The sequence below is a fragment of the Dipteris shenzhenensis genome, chromosome 17, assembly GCF_047967505.1.
Source record: "Dipteris shenzhenensis isolate YYH24624 ecotype China chromosome 17, Dip_SZ_1.0, whole genome shotgun sequence".
Classification (NCBI taxonomy): Eukaryota; Viridiplantae; Streptophyta; class Polypodiopsida; order Gleicheniales; family Dipteridaceae; genus Dipteris; species Dipteris shenzhenensis.
Window position 1 is genome coordinate 25,966,262 of NC_141612.1, and position 15,016 is coordinate 25,981,277.

At 44.5% G+C, this 15,016-nt stretch overlaps 1 protein-coding gene across 1 annotated transcript; it reads left to right on the plus strand.

Annotated features, from left to right (window-relative positions):
• The first annotated feature begins 2,306 nt into the window (after nt 1–2,306).
• LOC147891903 (uncharacterized) lies at nt 2,307–7,958 on the plus strand. The gene is made up of 9 exons (XM_087388534.1): nt 2,307–2,444; nt 2,744–3,274; nt 3,394–3,462; nt 3,632–3,798; nt 4,143–4,395; nt 4,897–5,008; nt 5,121–5,719; nt 5,895–5,999; nt 6,323–7,958. The coding sequence occupies exons 1-9, from the start codon at nt 2,307–2,309 to the stop codon at nt 7,166–7,168; spliced, it is 2,820 nt and encodes a 939-aa protein (XP_087244660.1). The 3' UTR covers nt 7,169–7,958.
• Nucleotides 7,959–15,016: the final 7,058 nt, after the last annotated feature.

Genomic DNA, 15,016 nt, shown 5'->3' on the forward strand with positions numbered 1-15,016 from the left:
TACCTAATGGTGATACTGATGTTAGGTAAAAGGTGCACCAAATCAAAAGAATTGAGTAATGGGTGGGATAGATAGGTAAAATCTGTGAGAGAACCTATTGCTACTTGTCCTCATTTCTCTACCTCTATCGCATTCCCATATCATGAATTGTTGTTTTTATCTTTTAGTCTTGCCTTTTCCAAATATGCGAGGGCTAGGCTTGGTGCTTGGCATGCATGTCAATCCAATTTTGGGGTTGACTTATGCTTAAAGTGAATGAGAGTGTTTCAAAGTTAAAAATCTTACTTAAGGCCATGATGTGTAGTCCACATTTGAGCATACAATGTACGGTGATTGTCCTTGATCTTGGTACTAGAACATAAAGGTCCCAACTTGGTAAAGTAGTGATAGTCACCGTTTGACATATTCACTTTCCAGATAAGTATGTGATTGTCCTTGATCTTGGTACTAGAACAGAAAGGTCCCAACTTGGTAGAGGAGTGATATTTGTTGTGTGACATATGCACTTTCTAGATAAGTATGTGCGATATTCGCCATATTTATGACAGACTAGATGCACCATTGTGGCAGTAGTGGATTCACGATGTTTGAATGATGTACATATTATTATGTTCTCTAAATGACGTATCTATTAATCTCTTCTCTAAACGCATTCTACCCCACCTTCTATCTTCCTATGAGAGCACATACTTCATAAGATACACATCATCAACTTAAAAAAAAATGGGTGGTCCACATGTATAATTTAGATATCCAAGTAAATTTACACTCCATAATAATGCTATAACTTTTTATTACCAATAAATGGTGTATACTTATGTATGCTTGAAGACATAATATTTGAAAGCAAGTTGAAGGCACATGCATTCCTTAGGCTTTGTCGTTAATAACAACTTGGGTGCTTAGATTGAATGCCCTTGAAATAACTTACTGACATGGTCATATGAATGCAACTAGCCACTGTGCATCTACTCTATGCGTCCTTTGCATGGGGAAACAACTCAGTAGGAATTAACCTTGTGATGGAAGTGCTTGGAATTAGTTCAATGGAAATGCGATGGAGCCACCAGTTCATTCAAAAGTTGTAGAGGAAGGTCGAGGCTCATGAGGCCTTTGCTTGCATATTATAGGAGCAAGCATATTGTAGGGCATGTGATCTAAGAAGGAATCGAAGTGGGCCCACCTATGAGGGCCCGTGCACATGAGGACAAAAAAGTGTGATTGGCTGTGTCAATTTTGTTTCACACGATTGGAACTTTGGTGCAAAGTGGCACCTTCCATTTTTTACGTTGGAGATTTGAGCATGGAGTGTTATTTTCCATCACCATCCAATCCCAACTTGCCATTTGTCTGTGACTTCAAGTCCCACATCCCTCCAACACACTAGAGCTGACATTGAGCTACTTTGCTTGAGCCAATGAAAAATGGTCACGCACAAACTTTGCAGCCCTCACATGAGGTATTTACAGGTGGGTCTTCAATGCAAGTGGGTTTTCGACTTCACATCAACTACACATTTCTGGCCTCGTGTCGAGAGACCTTTTTTTTCCCCTCACCATCACCCTAACCGAACCAAACTACCAAGACCAATGGGGGTCTAACATACACCGACACCGCACCCTTGGCTACAGTAAGTAAAATGGCAGACACTCACTCCAATTACATAAATGCTGGTCTAGTCGGTTCAGTCAATCCAGTAGTAGAATGTTAGGCTGGAATTTGGAAATCCTAGGCAGCCAAACCAGTAGTCCACTGCCAGGAAAAATGGAAGTCTCAGCATTTTGCAGCCATGGGGTTGTGAAAGCATTCTGCTAAAGGGGCTGGGTTCTGCCAGTGGGACTCTCCCAGCCCCTTTGGCTAGTGCGGAGGGGTGCTCTTAGGTCAACTTGGAGTTGATAAGTGGTGCTCAAACCCGCAACCCAAAAGATGGAGGTGCGAAATGGAGCTCAGGCTGCGCACACCTTCTCCCTAAATATTAAAGTGTGTGCCCCAAACTGCATCGCGACCACGTGCGCTGAGCTGGCGTGTGCACTAATGGTTATGTAGTATACACTCTCTCAAGGGGGATGTTGATGGCCTTTTGAGTTGTGCTTGCCAATGCGCTTGCTTGACACTGGCAACTTAGCCTTACCCTCTCATCTGAAAGCAACCACCCCTCTCTCACTCTCTAACTCTTTTTCAAATTGAGTGTCAATCGCCATCTTGAAAGCTGTCTCTCTCTTGACATCTGAGCTTACACCGTCTTTCAAGTAGTTTAAGAAGCCCCTCGCTTTGCATCTCTTGCCTTCTGCATTTCTCTGTTTGCCATGGCTACTTTCAAACTCGTCAAAAGCTCTGCCAAGTCTAGACCCATGTGGCTCTACCCTCACATCGTCGGCTTCAACCCTCCCGAGCGCTGGGGACACTCAGCTTGCTTCTTCGATAATTTCCTCTACGTGTTTGGAGTAACATCTCCGTCTCCTTCTGCTTGCGAGATGCTGTTTACTGTTAGTTTCGGTCTCGCTGCCTGGGGTCCCTAGCAGCTTCTCGTCTATGAGTTTTGCAGCAAGTGGGCCTTAAAATTGTGAATTTGACGTCCTATGGTGCACATTAATTAATACCACAGTGGATCTTTGGAAAGCCAGTTCTGCTAAATTTTACGTGATCCATAAATTCCATAGGCATGGTTTTCCATGGTTTTTGTGATTTAAATTTTGACACACACAGAGTAGCTCCTGATGGAGCTATGTCTGTTTCTTGATAGGGATGCTGCGGTGGCCTGCATTTCAGCGATGTTCTTGCTCTGGATCTCAAGAAAATGAGCTGGAGCTCAATCGTTACGACTGGTCAGCAGCCGGGCACTCGCGATAGCCACAGTGCGGTTCTCCTGGGTCACAAGATGATAGTTTTTGGCGGTACCAACGGATCGAAGAAAATCAACGATCTACATATCCTGGACTTGAAGACGAGGGAATGGACGCACCCCAATGTGGAGGGGAAACCACCAGTTCCTCGTGAGAGCCACAGTGCTACTCTTGTAGATGGCAACAAGCTGATCATATTCGGAGGCAGCGGAGAAGGAGAAGGGAATTACCTAAATGATGTGCACATCCTGGACCTGAATTGCTTCACATGGAGCTCTCCCGAAGTGAAGGGAGAGCTTCCAGCTCCTAGAGACAGCCACGCGGCCGTGGCGGTAGGGAACATGCTCATTGTCTATGGTGGAGACTGCGGTGATCACTACTTAGGACCTGAAGTGGATATCCTGGACCTGTCCACATTCACTTGGTCGAGGGTAAGTTCTGAGTTCTGCATGTTGTCTTTTTGGATCGAGCTGGCTTTGCAATTAATGTAGCCGTTTCTTGTGATATATTATGGAAACGTTATGAATCAGTTGAGTGTAATGTGATGCAGCTCGACACAATCGGCTCGTTGTCTCCAGGAGTGCGGGCAGGCCATGCAAGCGTTTCCATTGGGTCTAAGGCAAGTGCGAAAGCGAATTCGTGAAGCGTTCTGCAGTTTGTGAAATACAATGTGGTAGCAAAAGCTTGGTTTTGCGGTCCAAGCGCGCTTTGCGCGAGGAAAACGTTTGCACTTTCATTGGATAAAGCTTTGTGGAATTGAAGAACCGCTTCTGTTGCATGTGATGCAGGTATATGTGATCGGCGGAGTGGGTGATCGCGCCTATTTTAACGATGTTTGGACTCTGGACATGAACCTTCGGGAATGGACGCAGCTAGACGTAGGCGGTGCTCACCCGCAAGGCCGTTTCTCTCACAGCGCCGTTTTGGCCGATGCTAGCATTGTTATCTACGGGGGGTAAGATCAGAAACGAATACATGATTCTTTGAAAAAAAAAAGAGAAACGAATACATGACTGAAAATCCTGAAGATCTCAAGCGTACACGCAAAATTTGACGCCGTAAACCGTCAGCAAAATCCGTGCTGTATACAGTGGAGGTCTGGGGTGTGTAGTGCAGTCGGAATAGCGAAATCACATAAATTCGTAGGTGATCCGTAGTTGCACCCGGCACGTCGTTCGTGTACTCATCAATCTTCACACCAGCGTCTTGTTTCGGTTCTTCAATGTTGACATGACATTGAAACAAATGTGGTGGCTGTAAATCTAAAATCCTTGGCTGTAACGGATGATTGATGACCAGATGCGGTGAGGATGAACACCCCTTGGACGAGATTATAATATTACACCTCGGTTCAGATCATAACGTCGGGCCATCTTCGTCCATGTGCAAACTTTTCGGACATCCCTGTGTGACGGAACACCGACGTCTACCTGGGTGTAGAAGGATTGCTACAGAAATACTCAAAGGGGAGGCCGCGCACACCGTTCATGACGCACCGGAACCTAAAATCGAATTATATGAGCAAGATCGGTCGGCAGCAAACATGTTGGAGGTTTGTAACTTTGTGCTGTCACCTAGTCCATTCATTTGGACAAATCCATTTCGAATGGTAGTTTAGATTTCGATGGAAATAGATCATGAAGATTACGTAGAGAGAAGGGAAAGCTCGCCTACTCCCAGCTATGGTTGTGTTCGAGCTACAGGAGAAGCACATGCGCATGCCACAAATTGATTGACAGCTCATTTTCTCGAACAGAAATGATGTAACGGCTGATAGTTGCATGTCGAAATCTTCACGAGGAGGATGTGGCAGACCATAAATTCAATGTCGTCTGCGTAAAGATTTTAGATCGCTAGATCTATGGGTAGATATGATCACGGCAATGCCTAGCTACAGTCGATGGGGCTGAAGATCGCTCTCTAGGGTCGACGGCGGTAGTCGGTATGATCACGACTGCTGGGACTCCAACGAAAAGATGTTCCGTCTATTATTTGTAACAGTTTCTAGTGGCGAAGCTTCAATGTGATGCTTTCGTGCAACCATGTGCTGCAGAAAATCACGTCTGCCGGTGGGCAATCCTGGAAGGAAGAAATGAGTCACAACCTGAAACGATTTGCGGAAGCTGATCAAGGGGAATCAAAGCCAGCTTCATCGGGAGCTGATCGTGAGTATACCAAAGCTATCCCCAGTACAACGTACAAGCATGAGCTGATGCGCATGCACTGTTGATCAGGGGAGCACATTTCTGACGGAATGTTTTCATTCTTCCTTTGCAGATCACGAGTTGATCAAGCGTAAAAGGAAGGCCATGGAGCTCAGGACGTTCGACAACCTAGAGCCTCATGCCGCATTAGAGCAGGAGGAACACTCGCATTCGCTGTCGCAGCAGTCTTCTCCATCGCAATCGGATCAGGAGCAGAATGCGCATAAGTTTAGAAGCAATTCTGCTCCGCAATTCAATGCATTTCTTCAAACGAACTCCAGCGATGGATCACACCGTTCGAAGTTGCGGAATGCTCCGCCTTACATCCAACATTTTCCAATGCAACTGCAGCCAATATTCAACACCGGGACGTCGACGCACCAGCAGATGCGAGTCGAATTCCAGCAGCAGGCTCCGCAGCAGCAGCAGCACAACCATCCACAGAAAGCCGAGAACTTCATACCGGTGCCCTCAGTAAAATTCAAGGTGCGGCTTCCACAACATGGAGGTGGGCAGCCGGGTCAGGTGCTCTCTCCTCCTGCGCGGGACTCAAGCTCCCATAATCCCGACGTAGCGTCCCAGAATACCCATCTTAGGCGAATTGAAGTTCCGGGATCTGGGGAGAAGCAGCAAAGAGTCGCAGTTGCAGGGATTGTAGCTCTGCCCAATTTGGTAAGCCACGAAATCAGATGGGCAAGCCACGAAATCAGATGATCAAGGCTTGAAATTATCCTTCTCTTGTTTTCGCGGAAGAAACGAGGTCAAGCTTCATGGTTCTTTGCGCGCCTTCAAATTCAGGCATATTTTACAAGTATGTTGAATTGTCATATTTGATCTACTTCCACAGGTAGGATCAGAAGTACGCGGTACCGTGGATGCCGTGTTTGATTCAGGCTACTTGATGACTGCTACTGTCAACGGCCAAATCTTTCGTGGGCTGTTGTTTAACCCGGTGAGCGCAGGGCTTAATCTTCGTTGTAAATCTAAGCAAGTGTTGTAGGCTCTTGTATGCCGTGCAACGGGGGGAGCAGACTAAGTTCATGCAACTTGTAGCTGTCTGGCTTCAATTTCGATGTGATTAACAATCTTCGTATTGTCTTCTCGTGTAGGATTCAGAAGTTAATTTGTTCTAGATTCGAACTGCGATGCGATTATACATTTTCCAATTGTTTCGTTTGGATCGTCAAAAGTTGTAATGTTCGATCAAATTTTACAATCTTCCTATTGTTTGGATTGCCAAAAGTCGTAATGAACAGCTCGGTTTCGTTTACGCAGGGACCAGCGTACAACGCCAGAGATCCTACTGGACTGCAAGGTACCTCGTGCAGTGCAACAGGAAACACTCATCCTGGGATCGTTTTCACAAATCCTCCCAACCACGGCCACTCCGTCCAACACCATCCTGGCTATCTGAACGGCACAATTTTGGGATCACCCATGGTGCCCAGTGTTCATGTTGGTACTGTCATCCAGCCGGGCAACTGGACTCGCTCGGCCACCATCACCACCCCGAGTGCAGAACAAAACAATGCAGAAGGGTCCGGCCTTCATTTGGGTTTGATGCTCAAATCTGCGAGTGGTAATCCAGCTGAATTGTCGAGGCAAGCCACCGGAATGAATAGCCATCCGATGCACGCCACAACGGCACTCCGTGGGCATACAAAGGGGAGCGGACTAGAGGAAGCTCAGACGAGTTCGTCGCACTCGAGAAGTGGAACGATGCCAATGAGCATGGATCAACCGTTGGAAAACGGCGGGCAGCCTCATCCGCAAGCATTATACGCAGCGGCTGGAGGGGGGCAGTGGGTGTGGCATCCGATTCCTGCAACACCAGCGTCCGTGACAGGGATGGTTCCGATGGACGATCATGCTCGGAGGAACAATGTGCATTTTGTGGCTGTTCCACCCTTCCCCGGGTTTGGATTTGCACCTCCGCAACTGCACTTGTCTGGTCCTCCCGAGATGCAGGCAACGATGGTGCGAAGCATTGCAGCAGGAGCAAGTCCAACCAATGGAGGTCCGGTTCATGGAGATTTACAGACAGGGATCACTCTGAGCTTGGCAGGGCCTCATGGCCAAGGAGCTCAGGGGCATCACATGCAAACCTGCCAGAAGAGTTGAAGCACATGGAGCTCCCAGCTACAAAACAATATCCATGCAAATGAAAACACATGGTGTACCTATGACAAAAGGCTCTAAAACACATCAACAAACAGCAACCACGACGAACCAGCACATTATCACAATGGCAGACCGATCTGCTGGGTGCTCTTGTCTGCCAAAAAACCCAATTCACAGCTTTGTCTGGCTTCCTTAGCATCTATCCATAGCTCCTTTGCTGCAAATTCATGGATCACAAATTCAATATCAGACGCTTTCTTGAGCTTCCTTGGCATTCATCCATCCATCCTTCCTCTGTTGCGTACTCATGAAGCAGAACTCATACAAAACTGATCAGACTCCCATATCCCAGCTCTATTTCCACTTACTTCCACTCTCTGCAGCTGTACTCCTTGCACTCTTGAATGCTTGTCCGTCCTGGCAGTCACTTCTCTCTTCCTTCACTTCGAGGATGAAATGATGTACAATGAAAGGAAAACCAGCTCACTTGGGGGGTGAATTTTAAAAATACCACTCCAATTACAGTAAGTAAAATGGCAGACACTCACTCCTTCCCCACACAGGCATGAAGTACGGGTTCTAAGGACCTTGGCCTTTTTGAAACATCTTTACTTCAAACTTCCATAAGAGCCAATTTCGGAAAAGCATGAGAGCAAGAGTATGGTCTAGAATTTACCTGGTGCTCGGGCCTCGTCTTCTAATTGTCTTCTGAATCAACACCACCCCTTTGATAGCTTTATGAGAATACAGTCCCATTTGAGGGTGCTCACATTCGAAAATCCGTGCAAAACTCTACACACAGCCTAGCCATGTCACAAAAAGGGGTCCGTTTGCTATTGACGGCTAAATTTGATTTTCTTTCAATGCTAGGGGTTTCATGACCAATGTCTATGAGAGAGTGTGTGTGAGCAATATATATACATATATATATATATATAGAGAGAGAGAGAGAGAGAGGCCCTTGTAGCTTAAATCTATGCGGGCCACTTGTCTCTCTCTATATCTTTTTCTCTTAAGGAGAGCTTTGGGGAGGAAGATTGGAGAAAGGTGGGCCCTTAGATTTATTTTGATGAATGTGAGGTGTTGGATGGTTGGATTTGACAATGGAGGAATGTGGATCGTTGAATTTGAAGCAAGAAATATGGGCCACAGAATCCATTTGAACCATCACATTGTTTCATTCCTCCCTCTTTTTGAGATTGAAACCTCTGCTAGAGTGATCCGCGTCTAGCTTTCAACGTGCCCCTTCGCTTCCCTTGTAGAGCCAACTTTCCCTTCGCCCTTTTAAAGCTCTCACTGCTCTCATAGCAACCAACGGACCTCTAGAGAAGCTTCGCAGCCTACTCTTGTTCCTTGATCTTCTATCAGCCTGCACACAATATGGGCAACCATTTGAGCTGTATGCTTCTTGTTGTCGATGTTGCTTCCCAAATTAAGGTCTTGCATTCTCACGACGCTCAAATTTTCGAGTTCCAAGAGCTGCTCAAGTTTGCATAACTTATGCTGGAATACCGAAATCAGTTTGTATGTCATTCTAGCGGTTCTCCACAACGGGCAGTGAATTGTTGCTCTTGCTGCGGCTGATGAGCTTGAGAAAGGGGCAACTGTATGTGCTTCACCCATGAGGAAATTCTACCCCTCTGATCGCCAAGGTGAGTGTGAAGTCTTGCAAGTCTGGGCATAGTAAGGCTACGCCCTTGTCGCAGACGTTGGGCACAGGGCTAGTAGAGTACATCAAGATCGCAATGGAAGGCATGCAAAAGTAGCACTAGGAGACGATGACATGACAAGACTCTATGTGTGTGTGAGAGTCAAAGAGTGAGTGAGAGAGAGAGACCTATGTGGCAAAGGTACACGTAAAAGACTAGTATATATATATATATATATATGGAGAGAGAGAGCGCCCCTTATAGCTTAAATCTATGTGGGCCACTAGTGTGTGTATATATATATATATATAGAGAGAGAGAGAGAGAGAGGGAGACCCTTATAGCTTAAATCTATGTGGGCCACTAGTGTGTGTGTATATATATATATATATATATATATATAGAGAGAGAGAGAGAGAGAGAGAGAGAGAGACCCTTATAGCTTAAATCTATGTGGGCCACTTATAAAAATTTCTCTATATTCATAGGGTCAATAAGTTACTAATGGCCTTTGATGAAAGTTAAACTAAAATCTCTCTTAGGGTTAGGGTTTGGGATAACTTTAAGGCTTGTCCCTGTATCCTTTCTCTATGGTGCAATTACATAATCCTCAACCCCCTTCTTAAATTTTATTGGATTAGTAGAGGGTACTTTTTATAAGTTAATTTTGGACCTTTTGGTGCACATGATAGCAACCAAAATGGGAAAAGAAAACTAAAAGTATTAGAGTAGAATGTCATGAGTGAGCATAATGGAAGTCTATAAGTAGTTAGATCCTATTCATTGATGTTCATTTCCTTCTCTCAGGTTATAAACTATCCTTCACCTTTGGGGTGACAAAACCCAAAATATATGTCGGAGGGAAGAGGGAAATATGCATGAAGGAAAGAGATCCTCCTAGATCAAAGACTAGTCCATTATAGAAACTATTGCTATGCGTTGCAAGTGGTTCAGCTTTAGGATGATGTAGATGTAAAGACTAGCTTAGCTATCCCAAATTTTAGGGTTTTTGCATCTTGTAAGTGTATGAGATGTTTTGTTGGTATTTAGAAATATTAAAGTGGTGTTTATTGCCATTTATTTCATTTAATTTGGGTTTTTGGTAAGGTTTGATGTTTCTATGATCATTAACCATTCCTAGTGTTGTATTTGTTGGATTATATCCTAATTGCGTACACTCGTTGCGAGGTGGTCATACCCACTAACCAATTACTTAGTTGGAACTATACTCACAAAGGTCCCAAACCACCTAAATGACCTTTGATGGCCAAACTCACCAACCACTTTACGTGGTTGGAATTACCCTCGTGTGGTTCCCAATCTACTTGAAGGGATTACTTTCAATGTTGCAGTCACAAGTTGGAGCCATGCACATTCTTGCAACTATTCTCATAAGCTAGATCCATGCACTTTCACCTAAAGTACTTTCACTCATGGAAGAGAGTCCATGTGCTTTATTGATGCTTTTGTGCTGATTACATATTTTTTGATTATAGTTTTGCCTATTGTTGTGATGTGGTAATTTTTCAAGATATGTTGGGTGTTCGTATGCTCATGTGTGAAGGGGTCCCGACTTGCCTAAATGAGTTAGTTCTTTTGTTAGTCATTTGATAGATTAGTGTTGCAACTAATGGTTTGGGGATTTGTGGTGTGTATTGAAAGTTTCAACTATCAATTGCTAGTTTGAATGTTACAAGGCATGGACGATGTTGTGCTAGTCATTTTGGTTTTTTGGATCACTACATGTTACTTAGTTTTGTATACTATATCCTAACTAATTTTGTCATTCATTGTTCAAATGTAGTGGTAAGCTATTATTTTCTATCAAAATGGTTAAGTTTAATTGGTCAAGGAGTAAAACCTAGAGAGGGTGAGCATTTGTATCATGAAAAAAGCCTTGCAAGATTTTTCAATTCAATCTAAGAACATACGGTGGCTTGCAATATTTCAGACTCCAAAAGCTTCTGTTTTTCAAGTCCCACTGCAACTGGGGCTCTAGCACAACAAGACAAAGCACCCATAGACACGCACACAGACGCGTTTATTGAACTAAATAAAAAACTTATGGGCGCATCTATTTGCGCGTCTATTTTTACGTCTGGAGACTTGCGTCTACCAGCGCATCTATATAGCAGACACACCCGCTTATAGACGTGCATGTAGACGCTTAAATAGACACGCTTATAAACGCGTTTATAGATGCAAAAATAAACGCTTGTCGAACATACAGACGCGTATATAGATGCGTTTATAGACGCGCTTTATAATATTTTTTTTTAAATTTACAGAATGCTGTGTATGTTGTGTATGCTATATAGTTACAAGAATCCCATATCCACATTGTGTAATTCAATTCTTACAGCCAATCGCATTTTAATTACAATTCCAAATAAAACATTACAACTCCAAAACGCAATAAAATTGAAAGCTCAAAGAGTGCTTGTATGTACATATAGCACGAAGCTAAGCCACGTCATGTGGCTTCAAGTACAAAAAATAAGGAAGCTAAGCCACATCATGTGGCTTCAAGTACAAAAAATAAGAGGAGTGTATATACAAGAGGCACGAAGCCAAGCCAGTGGCTTTAAGTACAAAAAAGAGTAGCTAGCACTACTTCTATGACTAATTCTCGCTACCTTTCATGCTCCCTTCTGTGCCTCCTTCCTCGTCTTCCTCGTCGTCTTGTGCACGGGCCTGTAAACAAGGGACAACATATATCAATGTATGAAAAATCAAATCTTTACTTATACTTTTGGCATTATTTAATTACTTTCAAATACCTCGGGGGCCGCTCCAGTAGTCCGGGTATACTGCTCCTCAGTAATCAACCCGTCATCATAGAAGTGCCTCCATGTATCTCCTTTGTGATGGTGGCAGTGGTAGGCTGTCTCCACAGGAGTAGGGTATCTGTCCACGATCTCAAGTTGCAAGACGACACACTTTGTGGAGGGATTAGTACAAAGAAATAACCTCCTAATAAACTACATAAGCAATATAATTTGAGATCGATACTTATAAATTGGGCCTCCCATGATTCAACATCCCTTGCTCCAAAATGCGCACTTCCATATTCCTCCATCTGAATCCTTTGTGCCTCCACGTGCTGCAGACTGGGGTCCTCGTTGACTTCATTGCTTTCTTCCACTCACGCTTGTGAGCAGTGTGGGGTAGGCCCCTTGGTGGTTGACCTCCCGCAAGCCTAGCAAGCTCCGCTAGTACCTGCCTCTGAAGCGAAGATCTTTTATTGCCAAGTATCGTAACAATCTTCGACTTGACCCATTTATCTGTGAACTGGTGATTGGGGGGGTTAGGATACCTAGAGCGAACAGCAGCGAGGGTCTCATCAGCCAACCTCTTTGGCTGGTCTTTGAAGTGGATAAAGCAATCTCTGTAATTGTTAGTAATTACAGAGTGCATGAAGGCCATGATGTCCTTCCCCCGCGCATCCATCAAGATGCCTCCTGTCTGAGTGATGTCATAGAATAATACCATCACCCGGAGGCACGTCCAAATCATCTGAATCATCATCGTCCCCACCGCCACCCCTCCCAAAGCACTGTGCCATGCACCCCCCACTGCTCTCCCTGCTACTACACCTGCTACCGTGTCGTGTCGAGCTCATACACTGGCCACTCGTAGCTGGAGACTGCATGGGACTATGTTGACCACTCATAGCTGGAGAACTGAGTCTTGACTTGTACGTCGACGACTCTGCGAGACAGAAGGACCTCCTGACGGCATGGGGGAAGGAGCATAAGACGGCATGGCAGAAGGGGCATAAGACGGCATGGGGGAAGGGGCATAAGATGGCTGTGCTGACTCCACTGGAGTGATCTCAGCAGGTGGGGTGGTTTGGAGTCTGTAGTGCCGACTCCTGGGGAGTGTTTAGAGTACTCGTCATATACCGGTATAACTCAGCAGGACTAGGAGCGTGCCCTAAAAGGTTATATAAGTCCTTCCAAATAGAATCCCGGGGATAAGGTGAGCTGGAAGCGCTTCCTAGCCACATGTTGAACTAGAAAAAAGAAAAAAAATCTATTACTGATGAGCTGTGAAGAAAGGGGAAGGGAAGAGAGAATCGGGTTACTATTGGAGCGCGTCTATAGACGCATCTGATTCGTGCGTCTATTTTCACGTATAACAGCACGTCTATAGATGCGGCTGTCTGTGTCTACAAACAGCCTAGATGCGCGTTTAGACGTGCCTGTAGATGCGGTTTTAGACGCGCTCTAAGATGCGCCTTTAGACACGCTTCGACAGACGGACTTTTCTAAAAAGTAGAAAAGGACATTACGTCCGACACACAAACATGACACTAATACCCATATCATGCGTTTTTTGGATAGGAGAAAGTACAAATCCAAAGATAGTTGGATACGAGAAAGTATAAATCCAAAGAGAGCAAACTTCCAAAAAAGATCAACTGCAAAAAGACTTACCTTGAATAGAGGTATGGAAGGTTCTTCTCCTTTTTCAAAGTTGCAGCTTCTCCTCCTTGTTCGCCCTCCTCTCCTTTAAGCTTGGAAGTAAGTGTGGGTGCCTTCCTCTTGAGTGTAAGCTTGGAAGCAAGTGTAGGTGCCCTCCTCTTAAGCGTCAAAACTGTGGATCAACTAATAACGAAACAAGCAAGCCGTGCGAAGTATAAGTAGTGTGAAGAAAAGCAAAGCGAGCGTGCTAAAAGCAGGTTTAAAAGCCGCGTCTATAGGCGTGTCTAATAGTGCATCTATAGGCACCTCTCTATACACAGGCTAGACGTGGTTTTAGATGCGGTTTTAGATGCGCACCACAGAACAAACAGATGCGCTTTTAGACGCGCCATAGAGTTTAAAATTAAATATTTGAAGAAGAGCAAATTTTTTTGGGTTGTTTGTTTGTAGGATGTCTTCATCTTCAACAAGTAGCTCCAGTGAGGATGAATCCCTCTGTATCCACCATTGCGAAATGTGGTTGGAGCAAAAAATCAAATGTATGTGTGATCGATGTCGAGGAAACATGTATCGTGCACACAGGATTACACTTAATCACATCTCAAAGTATGGAGAATGGGATGCGACTGTAAACATGGTAAGTATTAAAGAGTTAAGGTTGATTGAGATACCTATGGGTGTTCATATGTTTGAGTTATGATCCCGTTTTAATTTGATACAGGATGCAGTCCACACCCGCATATGTTGCCCTATGCTCACCATGAGGAGGTGAAGCGTCAGCGATATGAGGTGGGATCTTCAGGAGGGACCGTTACGGATGCATGGAGTGATGGTGATAGTAGCCCTCCGCCATTACCTCATGAAGTCGTGGAGGAGGAGGTGTTTGATGATATGGTGCGGGATTCATATGTCCACCAAGGGAGGGATGAGAGCATGGAGCAAGATGATATTTTTACTGCAGCATCGACTCCACTGTTTGAGGGGTGCACATTCTCTGTTCTACGTGCCTCCCTTGAGTTACTAAACTTGCAAACCATCTATGGATGGAGCAATGCAAGTTTGAATGCATTACTCAAGTAAGCTTTTGCAAACATGGTGAATTATGCTAGTGGGTCAATTACTCGAATGCTTTTCCTCATTTATGGTCTTCACGTGTAGGCTATTGTGTAAAATGCTTCCAAGGGAGAATAAATTACCGACCTCAAGAGATATGGCAAGGCAACATGTGACCTCTCTTGGGAGGATTAGATTACAAGCGCATCCATGCATGTGTCAACGATTGCATTTTGTTTCGTGGACTACATAAGGATGCAAGAGAGTGTCCTACTTTGGGAGAGGCAAGATATAGAGCAGATCTCAAAACTTTGGACGTGCCTCGTAAGGTTCTGCGACATTTTCCCATAATCCCTCCTCGGGGGGGTCACTATGTATAAACCCTCTATACCACGTGCATTCAAGGCATATTTCTAAAATCCCTTATCTATAAATTTTTCATTAATAAAATGTAGCCCTTTTCTATATAAATCTATAAATTTTTTCCAAAACTATTTTAAATAGTCCCTTATGTATATTTATTTCTGTAAATTTTAGAAATAAAAAATATCCTTCTGTTGAACTCACGTGATAGGGTTACATATGATGAGTGACCCCCCCAAGAATCCCTCGCATCCAACATATGTTCAAGTGCAAATCTATTGCAGAGCTCATGTCATGGCATTCCTCCCATCGATCAACCGATGGAAGTGGAGAACTCCCGCGGACTCTCCTGCATG

Bases quoted from the DNA above. Each gene is read 5' to 3' on its own strand.
- LOC147891903 (XM_087388534.1), top strand. From the start codon at position 2,307: ATGGCTACTTTCAAACTCGTCAAAAGCTCTGCCAAGTCTAGACCCATG. The intron at 2,445-2,743 runs GTAACATCTCCG...GTTTCTTGATAG, and splicing joins ATTTCCTCTACGTGTTTGGA to GGATGCTGCGGTGGCCTGCA. The intron at 3,463-3,631 runs GCAAGTGCGAAA...CATGTGATGCAG, and splicing joins GCGTTTCCATTGGGTCTAAG to GTATATGTGATCGGCGGAGT.